Source organism: Gymnogyps californianus, chromosome 1, assembly GCF_018139145.2.
Source record: "Gymnogyps californianus isolate 813 chromosome 1, ASM1813914v2, whole genome shotgun sequence".
Classification (NCBI taxonomy): Eukaryota; Metazoa; Chordata; class Aves; order Accipitriformes; family Cathartidae; genus Gymnogyps; species Gymnogyps californianus.
This window is the reverse complement of record NC_059471.1, coordinates 41037928-41058521: the sequence shown is the minus strand read 5'-3', so window position 1 is coordinate 41058521 and position 20594 is coordinate 41037928. Positions and strand designations below refer to the sequence as shown.

The window sequence follows — 20594 nt, the reverse complement described above, 5'->3', positions numbered from 1 at the left end:
AGCGCTACTTACTTTAAAAATTAAGAATCAACATTCATGACATTCAACAGGATTCATAGCAGACACTAGACTTCCCATCGACTTCCTATTACAAGTTTCTCACTTGTTTGATACGTTACCTCATTTGCTAGAGAAACAGTTATAATTCTTTTTTTTTACTTTCTACATACTAAAGGAGAAAAACATAGAGGACAGCCAGTGTAAGATCCTTTCCTAAATAATTTTATATAAGCTAGTACTAAAAAAAAAAGGGTGGGGGGCAATCGGGCAATTGTAGGAATGCTGCTATTCTGAGTGGCACACAAAGGTGAGGCTCTTGAGATCACTGAAGATAGTGTGATATTTCTCAAACACCTGTGCGTTTGAGTTCTTGGCTCAGAGAACACCAGCTTCTTCCTCAGCTACCTCATTCCCCTTAGATCCTTATTATGAACTCTGTCAATTCTCATCCCACATTTAACCAGCGTTGCATGTTAATAGGTATCATTTACGCCTCAAATGCTTTCCCATGTTCAATTTGATACATGTTCCTTTCAAATTATGTCTGAATACATTCTGAATTATGCAAAAATTGTTGGGTCTGCTTCTTAGCTATTTGGTGTGCAATGTATTTAGTGTAATTATCAGGAAACTATATCAGTAATCATTGCAATATTCATTACTTATACAACAAATACATCCAATGCCCATTAATAATGCTTGATAATAATTTCTGGTTTATTGTAGATTCTTAGAATTTTTTTATTTTTTTTCTAATTATGGATCATCATATGGCAAAAATAGTGTTTGTATTATATTAACACAATTCTTCTTATTTTAATAAAATAAATGGAAAATACAGAGACAAATGTCAAAAGTTAAATTAAAAATATACAACCTGTTGCCTTAGTAAAATGTTCAACAGGGCTAAGATCTCACACAACATACCTGTATATTGTTGGCACTCCAGTAATTGATTTTAATGTAGCCAAATCAAAATTTTGTGTTTTCCCAATTAAAATAAAACAATAAGATTATATTTGCACATATGAACTCACAGTAGTCACCTGTGTTAAACACAGTACAGTCTTAATATACATGTATTGACTTGTTGAAACCAGACATTAGTAATAAGTAGGAATATAAGAACTTAGAAATGAAAGCAGACATTTACAGAAAAATATTCCTGTCCACTCATATTTTAAAATTAGGCTACCCTGGTCATATCTTATTTGACTACAGTAATATTGACTCCAAACTTTTTACTCAACTTCCATGTCAATCTATTGAAAATTTTTTTGCATTTTCTCCAATATCTAGATCTCATCAAACTGCATTTTTTAAACCTGTAGTATAGCTACCATCCTTCTGTAAGATTTTTCCTTTAGCTTGTGATGTTATTTACAATACTGTTGATGATTAATTTTGTGTTTTTCTTCTGGTTTTTTTCATGTACAGTATTATTGTGCAGAAGTTTTTATAAGCCGTGAAATCCTGACTTCATCCTCTTCAACTTTTCCATTTTTTTCCCCTGCATCAAGACCATTATCAAATCATGAGGCAACTTTCTTATGGAACTTTTTTCCTAAGAGTTCTTCCCCTTTGTCTATATATTTCAAACATTTTACTAGTTATCTTTGACCTCATTTCTTAATCCACTTTTACTCACCATGCTCTGCTGGGCTGTGACGTTCCTTTTCACCCAGACGTGTCTTTGCACAATTAAGTGGACAGCGGTGAACCTTAATCCTCAGTGACTGCAAATCAGAGTATACTGAACGACTTAGTTGGGATCTTCTGTAAGAACTTTGCATGTTGTTGTAAGACTTAACTTTAATTATATTATCACTGTAGTTAGTTTTCTGTTTATATAGTATTTTATTGGTTTAAATCTCCCCACAACTAGATAATGCTGTCTTTAACTCTCAGCCTGTGCCATAAATATGGTCTAAGAATTCCAGAAGTGACAGGTGAATTTAAGACTCTACATTGCTAAATAAAAGAGAGCCAGAGACTGATCATGGCCCGGAGGCTGAGTCAACATTTGAGTTGTGTAAGGGTATCCTCCTCTCTACAGCAGATTTCTCTTGGAGATCCAATGAGTTTGGATTTTTCAAAAATAAGACACTGAATGGTGCCTGTTTCGAATGTTCCTTGTAAAATCCTGCAAGGCAAGTGCAAGGTACTTTGCAGATTTTTTGGGTTCTCTTTAAGCTTTGTTTTGTTATGTTCCACAACTACTCGTAACTTCCCATTTTTCATCCTGAATAAAAGTTATGGAATGCAACATAGTATTATGTTATATGCCTTTCATAAAGGAATTAAAAACTTTTATAAGCATGAAGGAATTAAATCTTGCACAAACATGTTAGAGGCTTTAAATGTACTTTGGCAAGCTGGAAACTGAAGCAAATTAATGTGATCTGAACACCAAATAGTTAAAGGGCTATTATAATGCTAATGGTATACAGAGGTCAAAATTTTTCATCCAGTTTAAACAAAAGACCACAAACAAGCAAACAAGCAGAAACAGGAATATAATTTAGGAGATACAGGGTAAATGCAAAAAAGCCAGGAATAAAAGATTACTATGTGTACTATTGGACATTAACTCTCCTAAATTTCTCTAGTAAAATAGTATCTGTAACCTTATTCTTTTGCTACTTTTTTCTATACTGACTCACTAAGTCATATGCAGTCTATGATGTAGATAATTTTAGCTTTGGGGGATGGTGTTTACGCTCAGAGTGTTTGCAGAATGTGTATCATATACTTGAGTATAATTTAAAAAACAATCATAAAGGGGCAGTGCCACTGACACATGCATCTTGCAGCAGAATGAGTTTGGAATTTGGTTTCATAAGCTTTTAATGAAGTAGTAGTCAGGAATAGACCACACTTAATTTTAATAGACCACACTTTCTCACATATACTGAAGAAATCTTACAGTAACTGGGAATAGAATTTGACTGTATATTTTCAGCATTTTAACTAACTAAATAAGAAAATCCAGCTTAATCTCCAGACTTGTGAATTCTAATCCAAACCTTTGATTCAGATTAGGGAATTATTTATTTTTGTGCTTATCTGCTCAAGTTAAAGTATGAGGAGTTTCAAAGCTGTAGCAACATATTATCATGCTTGCAACACTAATTACAATGTAGCTTTTTTCAATAGCATGAGAACACGAAGATCATCTGTGTCATCATTCTTGCTTGATGCATAATTATGACCCAGTGCTTTAATTTGAATTGTCCAAAGGAAGGTTGAATTAACTTCCTTGCTAGTAAATATAACAGCTGGGATTCTGTTAGTTCCCTGCAGAGATCTCCAGGCAACATTTATGAGAAATTTCAAGTGCAAAATAAACTGTTGTGCTACAGCAGTCAGTCTGCACACTGATGTGTGTACCACTGTAGTAAGTGGCAATATGCAGTTAAACAGTGTGAATTTGATCCTGTTACACCTCTCCTATCAATAATGCTTGCACATTTCAGATGTTCTGATGCACAAACATTTACTTCGTAAATACAATTTTTATGGGAGTGTGTAGCACATAATTTTTTCCTACTGTAGAAACCAATTATGTTTCATAAAGCTCTTTTCGAAAAGGAGTTAATGCTGGTAGCAGAAACATTGATGCTTTGTATATCTCTCTTTTCGTTACTTAATTTCTGATTTGAATTTTTATTCATCTGTCCAGATTTGTTAATGTGCTTTTATGTTCTTATCTTAAGGTTATCTTGAAGGTTGGCCAGGGAGTCTTGCTCTGGCTTTCTAAGGTTAGGAGGTTTGAAATTGTACTCTTTCAATTGTGCAGAGACACTTAAAAGTAATAACAACAGCAACAACTACAATAACAATATTAATAATATTAATAATAGCAATAATAATAATAGAGCACTGCAGCTGTAAAAGCGAGCTGCAGCTCTGTAGCGCTCAGTGCCAGCCCAGCTCATCTCCAGTGAGTTGAACTGTTTTGTCAACAGCTCCATCTGCAGCCCATGGGCAGCCGAGTGCCACGCACTGCCATCCTGGGATGTGCTCGCTGAACACAGTTGTCTGTTAAAATTAGATTTGAAAGGCAACACCTTAAAACACCTTTTTGCGGTTGAAATTTTGGCACTGTCAGGTTTTATATGATTTCTGAGAGTATAGCCGTAGGCTCTGTCAACGGAAACTCACTGGGAAAGAAGCAGGGAGGGAGCAAAAGGAGAAACGAGCTATCACTGTTGCTGAAGGCCTGCAATCAGGCATAATAAACTCTCCAGTCAGCTCTTTAAATATGTGCACAGCAAATTAACCTGAATCTTTGATATTATTTTTTTCCCTTTCATTTCTGTGAATATGCTTTTGTTTGCAAAGACCACTTCTAAGCTTTTGGCCACTTGGTACCATCTCCCTGGTGATAAGAGAGTGAGAGCAGTGTAACTCATCCTGCCAGAGCTGTGATTTTAGTTGTTTGAATAACTTGTATGCCCAGCAGTGGCAAAGTCAGCAGGGTTTCCTTCAGGGTGTGGGGCAGAAGTTAGCATTGCTTTGGTCTATTTTTAGCCAGGGTCTGTAGTTTGGCAACACTAGAGGGCTGTAGAAGTCTTTTCTAGACACCTACAGGTGACAGGGTTTTTGTTTTGGTTTTGTTTTGTTTTGTTTCGTTTTGGTTTGGGTTTTTTTGTTTTTTCTGGGGGGGGAAGTGGTGGTGCTAATGGAAGTACTTGTGCAGGGCAGGAGGTATGAATGTACATCCTAAACAGGTTTCAAACCAGCATTAGTTTTAAATGTCTTTAAATTATCAGAATGCAATTAGTTTAGTTATGAGTGCAATTATAACTATATCTTTATATGTCCTGACTTTTAATAATGTAGTAATTGCCATTACTTTGTAGAATCATTCAGCATAACATTTATCTCTTCCTTACTTTACTTCATACTTTAATTAATAGCGAGTGTGGGCTTGTTGGGGTTTTTTTGGGGGGATGGGTTAGGTTCACTTTCATACATGGAGCTATTTCTAATGCTCCTGTCTCTGTATATATAGTGTTAAAATGCTGTATGTTGTCTTCAGAACACCTTCAGATATCTTTTTTGACCTATTGGTGCTCTTGACAAATTAAAATGCCATTCACGATGGACAGGAACATTAGTCAGTAGGCAACAGTCATTCCCTGGCCACAGAAAACAGTACACAGAAAACAATCCCTTCCCCTTTTCACTTTTCATGACAGCAATCTTACCTACATGTCTGTATAGATGGATGGGGTTTTGATATATTCTAAAGATTAACAAATTTAGATCACTTCAGATAGGTGTGGAAGGGAATTCTGCAGTGAAAGAGCACTCATATACTTTGTCATTAGTTCCCTATCTTTCACTCGAAGGTGCTTCAGTGCTGTCAGTAATCTTAACACATGGTGAGTGAGTCAGTCTCTCAAAAAAGCAAGCTTCAAGTCATTTTGGGCTTTATAGGTCAAAACCAGCACTTCAAACTCCACTTGAAAAACAACAGGCAGCCAGAGCAGATTTGGAGAGCAGATGTCAAATGCTCATAAAGGGATACAAAGCATATCAAGCAGAATGACACCTTCCTATACCAGATTGTTTCCAGGTTAATTTAAGGTGCAACCCAACGTAGAGCTCATATCAGTAGCCAGATCAGCTACTTGCTAAAGACATGTTTGCAAATGCTAAATTATGATAGCATATTATAACACAGAAATATAATTATTCATTAAAAGAAGAGTTTATCCTCATAATTTTGTGTGTTACAAGGTCACGTAAGATTGCAATCAGAAGGGAGGAATACTGCTCAGTATACATCAATTTCACCTAGAAAGAAGGCACCTCTATTCAAAACCCCACTCACTTGGCATTGTTATTGCCATTGCCTCTTTGGGAAAGGTTCAAGGATTGTAATATACTTCCTTGGAGATCTCCAATAAGACTGGAGGAAGTCAGAAACAGAAAAAATTTTTCCTATGTATTCTTCTGATCTTACAGACTTTTGCAAGTCTTTGCAGAGTTGTAAGTTTACGTGTATTATAAGTAGAACTATTTCTTCTGGGAACAATTCCCCTTGCTTTCAAAGATATAGCACTTAAAAATAACTATTCCATTTCAAACATTAGATTTTAAGATCTCTTAATAGCATGCTATATGAACAGTATTAATTAGTATATTCAGATTCTGCTCTCTAGATCAACCCTTCATTTTAAATGCAAATTTTTTTTTTCCCTTTGTATCACTTCATTGTTGCAATAGATTTCATTTAATTTTATACATCCATGGCATTTTTGGAAACTGCAACAGTATGCTTGATTTGCTTAGATGGCTCAGGACGTACAAAACATGGACAATTTTCATAGCACCTTTCATAACAGGCCCTAGTATGTTTTATAAACTCAATCAACCCATGCTTATATTATTTGTGAGGCCATTTTACATCATGATGAAAGTCAGATATCTATCAAGAGTGGCAGCTCTTACCAATGTGTATTGACATTACGTGACAGTTTAAAATAGGAAGTAAAGAATGCAGCATCCAGTCTGCAATATTTCTGCTATGTCTTACTATGGTCAGCTTGTTAACAATGTCTTTTTCTATTGTGTATTATAATCAAATGGATTTTTTTTCAAACTAGCATAGAATAGCAAAGCTTTTGCTACTGTTTTCAACTGTCAAAATACAGTGCTAGTAGGGTTTGTTATCAGCTGTTGCTGCCAGGTATTCATTACAAGAGAGGAAAACAATAGGTGCTCAATCTGAGCAAAGGGGGGAAAAATAAATCTTACAAAGCTGGAAACATAGATCAGAGTTAGCACTATCCTAACAATTCTTCATATTTTCTTCCTGTTAGGAAAATATTGTAGAAGTGAACAAGCAAAGTGGGATGCACTTTTACTAAACTGTCCAGAAAAGGACAAGTTAAAAATGTATAACAGATACCTGCTATCACTGCAGCTAAAAGGAAATTTGGGGACAATATAGTTCAGGTTTGCAAACTATTAGATATTTTATTCTGATCTGAAGGTGCATACAGTATCAGTAATGTTTATAGGGAACTGGGAAACCCACTAATCATCTGATTAAGGAGCATCAGGGCTTATTTAATTATATTTTTGCTTGACATCAGGTGGATCTTAATATCCTGTGAACTGACCATTCTGGATGATCTTGTTGAGCTCTTTGTAACATTAGTGCATTACTGATGTGTCCTTGAAGAACTGAAGGTAAAAAGAAATTTTGTGATACCAGTTACTTAATTTCTTTTATTGATTTATCTGACTATGTAGCAGGTTTCCCAGCATCAAGTGTGAACAGCATGACCAAACGGCTTCATATTTGATTATACAAATAAAGTGAGAGCTAAACTTTCGAACGTGAAGAAAATGAACCAAGAGGGCATTTGTGCTCCATGAGGGAAATTAGTTCTTGTTTCTCTGTTACTTTGTGTGTTGAGGAATTAAATTATAAACTCAGTAATTATACAGTTTTCTGGTGCCACATAAGTTGGTAAGTGGTTGGTAATAAAGCCAGAAATGGCTAATTCTGATCAGACTTGGTAAAATGATATGAATTCCACTGTGAGCACTGTAAAATCCTGGGAAGATGGACCATATTTACAGATGGGAAACTACTGCTTCAGGAAAGCAGTCACTTTCACAAAGTGAAAAATTTACAGAGAGAAATACTAGATAAACAATGGAATGTGAGCTCACAAAAGTGAAAGGTTTTTAGAGATGTGGCTATGTAAATATTGAGTAAGACTCAATAGATTATATTGCCCCGGCTTTTGGCATTAGTATGACTATTTCATGAATATTGTGTCCTATTCTGCTGCCATTGGTTAGGAAAACAAAACACCAAGTGTCAAAGAAGCACAAAGAAATGACTGAAAGGACTGGAACACGTGCTTTGCAATGAAAAGCTGAGCTTAGTCAGGAAAAAAAAAAGTGGACTTAGTAGATATTTGATTAGAAGCTATAAATACCTACACGGAGAATAAAAATTTGTTAATGCTGGTCTATTAAGTCTGTAGGCAGGAAAATGTTGAAATGTAATGGCTAAAAGCAGAACATAGACCAAATCAAACTAAAAATAAGCTGGATATTTTAACTAATCCTGGAAACTAGTTTCTGATGCAATTGATAGATTTTCTGTCACTGGAAATAAAAATGTGACCTTTATTCATTTTTTTCTTTTAAAGATATAATCTAAATCAAGCTTAAATATTGAATTTGAAGCAGAAATAATTAAAGTGTAGTATCTATAATATACAGGAAGTCGAATAACCACAATAGTATTTCCTGTCCTTAGAAGTGCATTAACCTAAAATAGAAAGCATGCACACTTTCTGTTTCTTTTAATTTCCTTTCTATATCCTAACTGTTAAACTATGTGCCAATTTGTTGTCTACTCCTGAAAATACTGTGTGTAGAGAGCTTCCATTTATGTCAATAAGATTAAGGGATATTAGGGTCATACCCTTAATATGAAATATAATTTATTTGGATATTGGATATCTTCCAGTTGATACCATAACAAATTCTACTTACCTGAAAGCATACAGATTTTTTTTCTTCCACTCAAGAATGTATAGCATTGCACAATTGACCAAGTGTATTATGGGAGAAGTTCATCTTTCTATAGAGGATTAAGTACTACCCTTCCCCAGAGGCAGAATGCCAGATTGATTTGATGGACCAGTTTACCATAGCAAATTGCATATTCCAGAAGCACTTTCGACCAAGAGTTACTGTCTGTAGTGTACCATCTGCTAAAAGTCTGATATCTCTAAATTTAGATGATCGGTGCAGTCAATTTGGATAGTAAATTATTCATTTAAACATTGTAGTGGACACTTCACCACATGAAAGCCTGCTTCTGCTTCTTCTGAAATTTTAATTAAGTAGGATAGAAAACTGGTGGATAAAAGCAAATACATTTTTCACTACTATGAACCTATACAATTACTTACATCCATAGAAAATCATGTATCAGTAGAATTGCAATTATAATGTGAATACACTAATTTGACACTCAGCACAATAAGTTAAGTAATGAAGAATGAACTCAGGCACTGCAAACTAATGGCACTGTGATTACATTACTTTGGGATGACAGTTTATAGGATGTAACACCACACTGTGTATATCTTTAAACTGTTCTATGCTGAGAATGGGAGACAGCAACACAGAATGTGCAGCTGCAGATTTTTTTAGTTTTTCTTCCCTATTACCTATTTGTCCTTGTATCCGACAGGGTATTGTGTAACTCCTTTGAGAACAATGACTGGCGACAAGCCTGACTTGCTGGTTAAGCTGTGTAAATCGACAGTGTGTCTGGGCTAGACTGGTGCTAGCCCAATAGTTTGTGACTGCCCATTGGGCCAAAAAATACAAATTGGAAGTGTCTCATAGGCTTGCCATCAAAAATGAAGTTTACTTAATTGTGGGATTAGCAGACAGCCCACTCCTGTACTGCAACATGTCCTCAACCCAAATTTAAATGACAGCTGCAGGGTGAGCTAACAAGTTAGCAGTTCTCTCAGGTATTATGGGTTTTGCTGGTAACATTTTTCTAGTATTTGTTTTCTAAGTAGCCTATGCACCGACAAATTAGAGAATACCAGGAGCAGTGAGTTGGATGGTTTGTTTTGTTTTGTTTCTTTTGTGCTTCCTCTTGACAGCCCTTGAGACAGGATGGACTGCACCCTCTCATGTTCTGTGCTTCTGTCTCAGCATTTCAGAGTTTGACTTTTCCAGTGCTCTGAAATAGGCTTTGCTGGTACTGTGGACCCATACGTGCTGCCTATCAGCAGCTTCAAAGCCTTTGTAAGCCTCATGTCTAAGTAAAGATGGCATTTCTAAGTAACTTTGAAAGGCAGAATTAAAACATATGTAATACATTAGGAAATTTCTATGCTCTTTCAGATATAACTCATGCTGGAGAATTAAGCGAGTAGCTCAGAGCTGGTGCTATTTTTCAGTATCATCCACAGGAGCCAGTGGATGGTTTGTTACTGAGGCATATGCGTGAAAGCAGGATAGGCAGTACTTTTAGTTAGTGTGATAGATAGTAGCTGAGTATCACATAATGTATAGCATTCATGGGCTTGACTGCTTGTTCAACAGAGTCTTGCATTATAATTTGTTATTTTTTTAATTCTTGCTGTTAATGACTGTGTTACCTGTATGGTAGAATAATACAGTGTTAGTATGGTGTGCTGGCACTGAGCTCTCTCTATTGCTGGGGACAGATGTTTCTGAGCGAATTTTCAAATCAGGAACAGTGACAGTTTTAAACTAAAACTGTTGTTCTAGCGAGAGGTTTTGTTTGAAGCCATGTGGTGAACACCCTGAAATATCTGTTGCTGATTTGGATATGTGTGTCACTGACAGTTAGTGCAATTTTTCCAAAGGTTTTAAATAAAAATTTAAAGATAATGTACATAGAGCTCAAGTAATCCTAAAAGCAGAAGTCAGAATTCTGTAATGTTTAATTTATGTGGGTGCTTTTCTGTTTTCTTTCCTTCCTGACTAACAATGAAAAATATTGGTCCAATAAGAAGTTTCCTTATTTAGAATAAAAATGAAAATAACTGTAATGTGTGGCTTGTTGGGGTGGGTTGTTGGGTTTTTTTAAAAAGTAACTACAGACTGCATGTACATAATTATGAAACACTAATTACTTAAAGGTCACAGAAAGAGTTTCCAATTTTTTTTAATATCCCATGGTTTCCTTTTTATAAAGCATAGTAATTAAATTCCCTATCAACCAATTTCATGTGGTGTCATTTCACTGCATTATTCTAAATGGAAATATGTGGAATTTATGCTGGTATAGGACTTCTTATTCTGCTATTTGCTATTTTTGCTGATTGACACATGTCTGGAAGACACCTTAAGAAACAATATAATTAGTCTATTTGCATTGCCTGGAATTAGGTGACCTTTGCTTTTGGCAGTAATTAGACTATCCCTGCTGTACGCTGTTACTTGCTTGTAGTCACTAACCAGGCAGAAAAGGAGTCCAAGCGGCTCATTTAGTGAGCTACAAAAGCTTTTCAAATGTCATTAAAATGAACAGGAAATTATAATTAATAGTGCGGTATCATTCTATGGATGTGTCCCACAGATAAAACGTGGCTAGAAGCAGTTATTTACCTAGCCCAAAAAAACCTTAAAATAAACCAGTATTTTCTTGGGCACAACCTCTGTAACCTCTAATTCTAAAATTCTTCAATGCTACAGCACCTGAGAGCATGTGCATGTTCTGTTTTCTTCTCAGGATATGTGTATGTAGGCATACATACTGAGCCTAATTTTTACCGAAGGTGTTTAAGACTGGTTCTCTAAGGCTACTGAAAAATTTATGTAGCTGTGTATATTATCTATATAATCTAAAGCCACATCTCTTTTATAATGCTTCAATGTCATTAATTATTTTTTCATAGAAGATAATAAAAGGCAATGTGGTAAATTTCGGAAGAATATTTTTTTACACTGTTCACAGAGACTTAGAAAAATCACTAAGAACCAAATTCCCAGGTACTTGCATGCTTGATCATGTATGGATGATATCTTCCTGCATGAATCCAGCCCTGCAATAAGATAAATCTGGATTGCCATTACAACAAATTGAAGGCTCATGCTTTCATTTCTAGCAGTTAATTGAGGCACCCAAGTTGATAGCCTAGATTAAATAGACTCCTAGTTTAGGTCTCGCTTCTGTGCTTCAAGTTGCATGGTAGAATGAATCAAAATTGTAAGGTACCCATAGTAAATGACTCACCAGAATTGAATTTTACACAGAATATCAGGACTGTGTTAAAGATTTACCGGTAAGTAATGACTGTATTGCATCACCTGGTTAAAAAAATTGATCTATACATTTTTGTGATTGGCTTGTAGCACTATAGCGGTAGAAGACAAATGAGGCATGTTCACAGGACAGTGTTAAAAACAGAAATTACGATAGTCAACTAACTTCCACGATATGCTCTCCTTTCGTTGATTGTAATGGCTGTGAGTTAAAAGTCCTATAAATTCAGGAATACTGAATATCAACAAAGAGGTTTTTTTTCAGAGGATAATTGGAACTTTTTTTGGGGGGAAGTGTTTGCAAACATCAATCCTCAAATACTTTTGTGAGATAAGTATGCATTATCTATTTTTATATACACGTCAGAAGAGTTATTCTCTTAGCTGAGTGCACTGCATGTATACTATAGCTTTGGATGCAATTTTATGTCTCTGTTTTCATAAATAAGCACCAGATGTTGAGAATGTAATTTGAATTCAAATTAATGTTAACATAATGTAGAATTATATACATTTCAATTAAGTGATTTTTTAATCTAAAGCAGCAGATATGTTTTTCACTGCTGGCACCACTGCTTCAAATCCTCAACCAGCAAGTGGTTTGGAAAGGCGAGCAAGGTGATTTTTCTTAAGAAAAATATTTATTCTACCTTGCTTTAAACATCTAAGTCCCACATCTTAGAAGAGTCATCTTTCTGTGGTCAGAGGAGATAAAATAGATGCACTGTTCTGTAGAGATGCCTGTTTCTCTCTTTAACTACTTTTGCCTCTGAATAAAAACTTAAGGGTAAGTTATCCAGGATGTCTAATTTCAACTTACACATCTGATTCTTAGATTTCAAGACTGAAATACATTGAACACACAGTTCTCTAAACTTTGACAGCTGTGTCTGAGTATCATCAAAGAGCTCAGCTGAAAGAAAAGTTAACTTCAGTACCTTACATTGCAGTTCTGTAGTCAAACCCCCCACCGAGTTCACTGAAAGAAGGCTAGAGACCAGAGACTCATGTTAACATGCTACCCTTGTCTTTCAGTTGTTTGGGTTTTTTTTCCTTTCTTTTAATCAAGAAGCCAGTTTATTAGAAGTACACGTACAGGTGTTCCTCACTCGCTTGTCTGAAAGAGTTAAAATTTTACAGTGTCACAGCTAAGATTTCTGAGCACTCAGAGAACCTGAATCAGTTTTGACAGTAACAGGAGACAGGTGGTCACAAAAATGAATAAATTAATTTAGAAAATTCAGGATTTGCTATTAAAACCACAAGATTGACAACTTGCAAACTTTTTTTTTCCTCAGGCATGAAAAAAATCTTATTCTTGACATTTCACAGTCTTTTGAAACACTGGTTCAGTGAGATGCAGACTTGTAAATGTAACTTTCAATACAAAATGATTATTTTCACTTTTTATTCTGTATTAGTAAATTTGATTTTTTAAAAATACTCATCACAGAAACAATCCAGTTATCAATAAAATTACATCATGCAGATGCACACCTAGAACACTGTTGGCAGAGGGCTAGCCTTTAATAGATTTAACTGTCTGAAAAATTAGGCACCTTACAATTGTCTGATGAAGTAGAAAGAAACAGGCGCCTCTACAAGCTGCTTAATCTCACCCGTTTTAGATATATTTGTATCTAAATACAAATACATCATAAACTTTGTTTATTTTTTATCATTAATTTTTTGACAAGTTACATTGAACTTGGTTTAGACAATTAGCTGAGATTAGATCCTTAATTTTAATAACTGTTGTTAGCTGAGATGCATGCTGCTCCAAAAGTTTCACATTGTTTAACAGCCAGTGGTAAAATGTATGAAATTTTGTCTCTCATTCAAAGTATAAGAATGGAAAGCAGCCCCTATACAATGTGATTCATCCTAGAGACAGTGACATTTGGTTATAGCATTTCATTAGTTCCACAAAATATTCATCAATTTCTATACTGAAACAAGAAATCTGAAATTCTTAAAGGATTCTTAACTGAGGACTGCTCTAGATGACCAGACTTGCACAAACAGCCACTCCTTGGCTGAAAAAAACAAGCCAAACCAAACCAAAACACAGATTTTTTCTTTCCTTTTAGTAACCTGATAATACTTCTCAAGATTATTTTAGAAACTTTCATTATCCGGCCACACCATTTCAGTTCATAAGTTGCTAAACATGATGATGATATTGCATTTTTATAGTAGGAAATTATATAGTGCACAAGTGAGAGGCAGGGAGTAAAGTTTCAGACTAACTGATTGAATGCCATGTCTTGTTACATTCCTTCATGAGCAGATTTTTGTGTTTGTCATTTCAAGTTTACTGAATCTGTCATTTTGTGAGCTGCTGGACGAAGGTAAATGATGTTGATTTGCCTACTTTAAAACGAAGTTATTAAAAAAATATTCAATAGAACATATTTGGCTAGCTGAGGGTTAAAATAATACAGATTGGTACTCTTTTCTATGTATATTATTATTTTGGCAGTGTTCCGTGGATCTGTGGAAAAATGAAAAGAAACACACACACCCCAACCCCCCCGCCCTTTTTACAGAATCCAAAACTGTCATTTCAGTACCTTCCCTGGATAATGAGACACAAATATAGATCTTTATGAATATTTTGTATAACGTAAAATCTTTGTGCACATTTCTAGACTGTGGTCTATCTACCTACCTACCCATCCACATGTTTACGAAGACATGTAAATACACAGACCTGCTGTGCAGACAGAGATACGTTGGCTGTGAAACTGTGAAGTATTTTGTGAAGTGTATTTTAGGCCAGATCTTTAACTGAAGTTGTAAATGAAAGCTATCTAGATTTAATTCAAAAAAGATTTATTTATTTTTAAATATAGTGAAACATGAACTTTAATAATTTCTAATTATTCCATGTATGGTTAAGAAGGATTTGAAGGATACTCTTGGTTTTTGTTTCGTTGGTTTTGGGGAAAGAGTATATTACCCATGAAAAACTTACCTGAATTACGGCTGATGTTGGTGCCACAGTTATATTAATGCCACACCTGTTAAACCTGTTAAGATAACAGGTGCAGACTTGGGGTTGGTCAAGCATGGAAAGTGTTTGCATTTCATGTGCACAGCATTTACTATTTATGCAAGTTTAAAATTGCCTGGCATAACTCACATACAATTAACATTCAGTATTTTCAAATTCATAAAGGGCAAAAGATACTTTTCGTCACTTTCAGTTTCAACTGTTTCTAATTTATTTTCCTAATCAACATCTTAAAATATAACCTTCTTATTTATAAAATAGGAGGTGAAATTGTCTCTAACTATAGCCCATGAAAGGTTCTGAATGGTGAACCTACTAGAAAACTACACAAAGTACTATCCACAGAGAATGGCCTTTTCAATTTCTTTGTATTTCAGAATTGTTATAGGAGAAACAGGGATATATGCTTGTGTATAGAAGTCCTAGATATACAACAAAGATCGTTGTAGAAAATGTTCGTAAAATTGGGATTTTTCTGTGCATAAGGGATGGGAAAAATTTTCCCCAAAAAAAGGATGAAAAAAATTCTAGCTTCAATGAGTTGCAGAATGACTCTAAGTACATTTTGCTTTTAATGTTTAAAAAAGACAGTCATTAAATTTGTTGCAATAACTTTTTGAAATTTAGTTTCAAAAGTAACTTGAGTCAGTGGGAAGTGTAAAGGAAAGGCTTTCTGTTATGCCATGAATTTTCTAGTACTCTAGAAATACCCACAGATGCATTTGTGAGAATATCTTTAGCTCAGAAGGATTTGTAAATTATAAACCTGTGAAATTAGGAATTTAGAAAACAAACACTGACCCTTAGCTACAAAGGTATCTAAATCCTTTATTAAAATCACTGCTAGCATTATAGGCTCTGGAACTATTGAGAAGAGGATTAAGCGTATAGTTTGGCTCAGGATTAGATTTTGAAGTGATTTACTAGCATTATCTGAAAGGTGTTGCAACTCGCCCACCCCCTGCAAAACAAAACAAGAAGTCAGTATCGAAATTGTATTATCCTCAGATTTTAGTATTTTTATTTCTAATAATAGTAAGTAGTGGAATTTGCTCTAGCTAAAACATGGATGCATACAAGCTATCAATTATATTTTTATACGTAGATATTGTAATTGGAGTAACCCATATTAATTTATATTATTTAAAACAAACAATTCCAAACTGTTGGTTATTCTTTTAACTTGCACTAGTTTTAATTACCTAAAAAAGGAAACAGGGATAGAGTATTTCATCTGCAAACATTTTTCCCTTCTGTATTTCTTATTTCTCTACCAAGTAAAAAACAGAATACTTAGAAGTTCTTCGGAAGTTATTAAAACAAAGTGTCATCGACAGCCTAAGATGTTAAAATAAAAAGTTGTCACTGACATTTTATCTATGCAAAAAAGATTTCTAATCTCAAGATGTGGAGGTAAAAATGACAGATAAACGGTAAACAGAAGTATGGTATAAAGGTGTCACTTCTCTTTTGCATCTCCAGCTGCTTTCCTCCTCAGCCTTATTCAAATTTATTGCTGATTTTTTTCAAGGCTATAAAATCCTGGAGTGTAACACAACCTCACATAATGCTTCCCTCAACTTTTATAGCAGAGGTATGATTTACTATTGCAATAAAACTCTGGTATCAAGTATTTTCTACCTGCTTTTATCTCTTCTGTTGATGAATAAAATGTAAAATGAAATTCCCATCTGAATATATAATTGAAGACAAAGTTACTTATTGCAAACTACTTTGGGAAGCAAAATAGATTTAGGTGTGTTAGTTTAACACTGACGTAAAAACATCTCATGGTGTATAATTCTTATCTTTGATACCCAGGAGCCTCGGAATTTAAGCAGACTGGTAAAACCCGCAAGACTTTGACTGTAATCGCAGGGGCATACAGTAATTTCTGTGTTTGACTTCTGCATCAAACAATTGGATCACTACTGCTGTTTTCAAAACAGAGTTCAAATCTGATCCAAAAGCAGTATTGCCCAAGCTGTTTCTGTATATTCCAGTTATGCTTCACTTTTTTCGATCAAGAATTATGTTTCTAAATGCTAGAATTTTGAATTCTTTGCAAAGAAAAAAGACATAAAACGTTTTATTCATACAAAATATTGTCATGCACCAACAAGCAAAATAGGTTTTACACCTGCTCACTTTCCCCTTCATTCATTACTCATTAGCTTTGCAATACTTTTCTCAGCAATGTTGCATGAAGATAAAAATAGAAGTATAAAATGAAGAAAGAAAAAAAAAAAAGTAAAAATACTGCATATTTCCTCCAGATGTGAGTGCTTTGAATGCCACATCTTAGAAGCTTTGGCATCCATTAAACATGCTGCCCCCTGTTGCTTAAAAGGAAGTTTGGTTGATATTAAATTCAATGAGTTTTTTTCACGGGCCTGTATGGTGGAGTCGCAGTTTAGCATAAAAGAACAGCTTGTAGTCTAAAACGTGTGGCATGCAGAAACTGTCAGATGCACAGTGTGGACCTAGAGAACGGAGTATGTTCTAACTTACGTGTGCAGGGATTTCTGCATGGAACTAACCTAGGCATGAATGGAGATGGTAGCATACCCTGCTGAGCTGGCTTTTGTGCTTTTATTGCAGTACTCATACCAGACTTACATACTGTTTCTCTGCTGGTTTCTCTTCTCAGATGAACAGTGGGAACTGCACTTACTATTTGCTACCAATTCTTTCTCCTGTTTGCTGCCCTGTCAGATTTATTTGAAAGAATTTTTGGAGCAGTGGAAAAAATGTTACAAGAAGGCTGCCATTTATAAGAAGCATTTTTTATTAGAGCTTTTTGAAGGCCTTTTTTTTATTTTTTCATGAATAATCTCGAGCTTTTGAAATGTGTCTTCCTTCTGAATTGGAACTAAATCTGAAAATTCGTATGAAGGGATTTAAAAAAAAAAATTTCAGATTAGTCACTTTTATTTAAATTCTATTTTGTACTGTAATACACAGAATCATATAAATAGAAAATAGAACAGGATGACATTTCATGGCTGCCTGTGACAGCATGGGTTTGGATTTGCTAACCTAGTAGATCTCTTTCAATTCTATGAATAGCAATTTCAGAAGAAAAGATTAAAGACAGTCGACATCGTCAGCTTTTTGCTTCTTTGAAACAAAATTTCAGTAAAATTAAAACACTCTGTGAGCTGTTTCCCTGTTCCAGTAGAAAACTCTTCCAACATTTTCTTTTTCTCAAAATACTCTAGGCATTTAATATACATTTTAAAAAGTTACTTGTAGAAGTAATTAGACTGCCATTTTGTAAGTAAGGTGTACGCAGAACAGCATTCTCAGTTTGCGTCAGCTTTTTTCTTCAGCATGAATTACTACAAGGTGAAATTGTGCTGCTAACCTTGAATTGCTCTTATCATAACTCAGTAGTCCCACAACAATCCTCTACCTGCATTTTTCTTCCCCTTCCTATGGGGTTTTAATTTAGATTGAATGAATGGACCATCTCATTTTTGGTGGCAGTTATTAGTGAACTGCGACATCAGCAGACAGAAAAGGCAAGGTGCAGAACCAGAAGACTGTACACTTACTGCCTCGTGGCCCCGTGGAAGCTAGCAGAGGATTTGAATTAAGAAACAGAATAGCAAATAGCAATGCTATACTAAAGGACTGTGCTACCCAGACTTTTCCCAACTAAGCATTACTTAAAGAAAGACAAGAGGTTTATATAAGTACTTAATAAGTCTATCGTCTCATGAACAATGTAATAATAAACTTTTAGAAAGGAAATTTTAATTACAACTGTTTCAGAAATTAGAACCTGGGGCAAACAAAGGGGAAGAAGTTTGTTTGAAGTCAGCAACCAGAGCAGGGTATAAAATTCATGTTTCCCAATTTTTAGCCACTACAGCAAATGCCTTCTTAACACCAGAGAAGGTGTGTATAAATCACTTATCTCACTTAATCAATTGTCTGCCATTGCAGAGGAGTTTGGATTGGTAGCATCTGTTTTTCTCATTTTCTGTCTGCCTTTGGCAACAAGCTTAGTCTTCTGAGAACTGGAGTGCTAACTAAAGTCTTTGGGCTTAATTTAAGAGCTTGTGGGTAAAGCTTAATGGTTTATGATATATGGGAGGTCAGAACAGATGATCTAATAGTCCCCTCTCACCTTAAACCATATGAAACTATGTAGACTCCTGAAATATGATAAAGCTAGTGCCAGTGTCACAGATCATGGTGATAAATGCTGAACTAAACCTTCTGCTTGGCTGCAGCCTGAGAACAAGACTATGAGCATCCCAGTGCTGTGAAGAGACTCAGCCTGCCGCTGTACGCCAGAGAAGAGCAGCAGTGAAGGAATCTGAAATAGCTGCACCTCATGTTGTAGCCAGCATGTTTTGTGAAAAAAGAAAACTGTTGGAAAGTAAACTTATACTTGAAAGAAGTATGCTGAACAGTACATTCAAGAGTGTGGCTCGCCTAAACGAAAAGCTCATAGTTTTTGTTCTCAGGAATGAGAACTGTTATATACGGAGGACGTTAGTTCTTTTTCAGAGTCTTTTGGTTTTGGTTTAGCTACATATGCTGTGAACAAGTTCTCTTGAAAAAGGTTATTACTGAGTCTCGAGTAAGGAACTGAGTCCTTTATGGCCACTGATTTGAGGAATTTCTGGAAAACACAATGTAAGTGGGTTTCCAAAAGGGTCTGAACCCATTTCCATGTTATCCTGGACCCTATATGTACCAGTGAAAAATGCTACTTGAGAAAACGGTTGCATGTCCTTGATAACAGGTTGAACAGTATGTTTCAGTCACAGCAGGCTGGAAGTGGAGGCTTCATTGAAGTTTGCTGAAAAACTACTGTGGAATAGAAGCTGATTAGAAAATGCCTCAGAGGTGGGATAATTTTGCTTGTGTGGAAATATGCCTGCTTTCTGTACACATATTCCAGACAGGAAAACAACTGCCACTCTCAGATGTCTGGAGGCAAAATAAAGATAACTGAAAACCAGATCTAGCTCCTGAAATATGTACAGAGGCATCAGCATTGCATTTCACTCCAGCTGTTGTCATCCTTTTCCCCATGCCCTCTCCTTCACTGAGCAGCATGACTGCTTTTGCTATTGCTTTGAAGATTTACTCAGCAGGTAGGTCTTGTGATGTGGGATGCTGCACTGCTAGCTCTGCTGCCCTTGTGCAGCGAGAAGGGCCTAATACCTTATGAAGATCAACAGACATGCATTTAGGGGAGAAGAATTTTGTGGATAAGCGTTATTCTTCTCTTTTTAACTCAAATTGTTATGTATTGTCAGTAAAACATAGGTAGGGATAATGCAGTTAGATGATCTTTGTGATAGTGTTCTGAATGGAAATGAATGGAGCAGGACTGCATTTTGTAGTGTGAGGAAGAGATGCTGCTGTAATCAAGGTATAAGAAATGTATTTTAAAATCTGTCAGACAGAAAGAGTCCTTAAAATTTAGGTAATATCTGGATGTACAGACCTAGGGGAAGGAATCTAGAAAGAAACATTACTTAAAATATCATTATTTTAAGTGACACAATAACAATAAGGAAAGCAATCAGAAAATTGCAAAATAACCAGCAACTAGCAAACTCATTTCCCCATAGGTCAGTTCCTACATGCAAAAACAAATTCTAAATGCACAGAATTCTTCAGATGGAGATTATAACTTTCTTAAGAACTAGAGTTTAAAAAGGAATGTTGTCCTAGCCAAAATAAAGTTGTTTAAGGAAAAATAATCCAATACACATTTATGTTATCAGACACAGGTAAACATCTTTCAGGAACA

The 20594-nt window shown here is 35.3% G+C and overlaps 1 protein-coding gene across 6 annotated transcripts in view; it reads left to right on the top strand.

The window, feature by feature from the left end:
* The window catches only part of PCDH9 (protocadherin 9), a 688564-nt gene that overhangs the window by 394098 nt on the left and 273872 nt on the right, over window positions 1-20594 (top strand). The window contains exon 6 of one of the 6 annotated variants that reach the window (XM_050901149.1): window positions 15723-15730. The exons of the other annotated variants lie outside the window; for them this stretch is intronic. Within the exon in view, the coding sequence (XP_050757106.1) occupies window positions 15723-15730 (8 nt within the window). The remainder of the gene's footprint in view (window positions 1-15722; window positions 15731-20594) is intronic. 6 annotated transcript variants of the gene reach the window in all.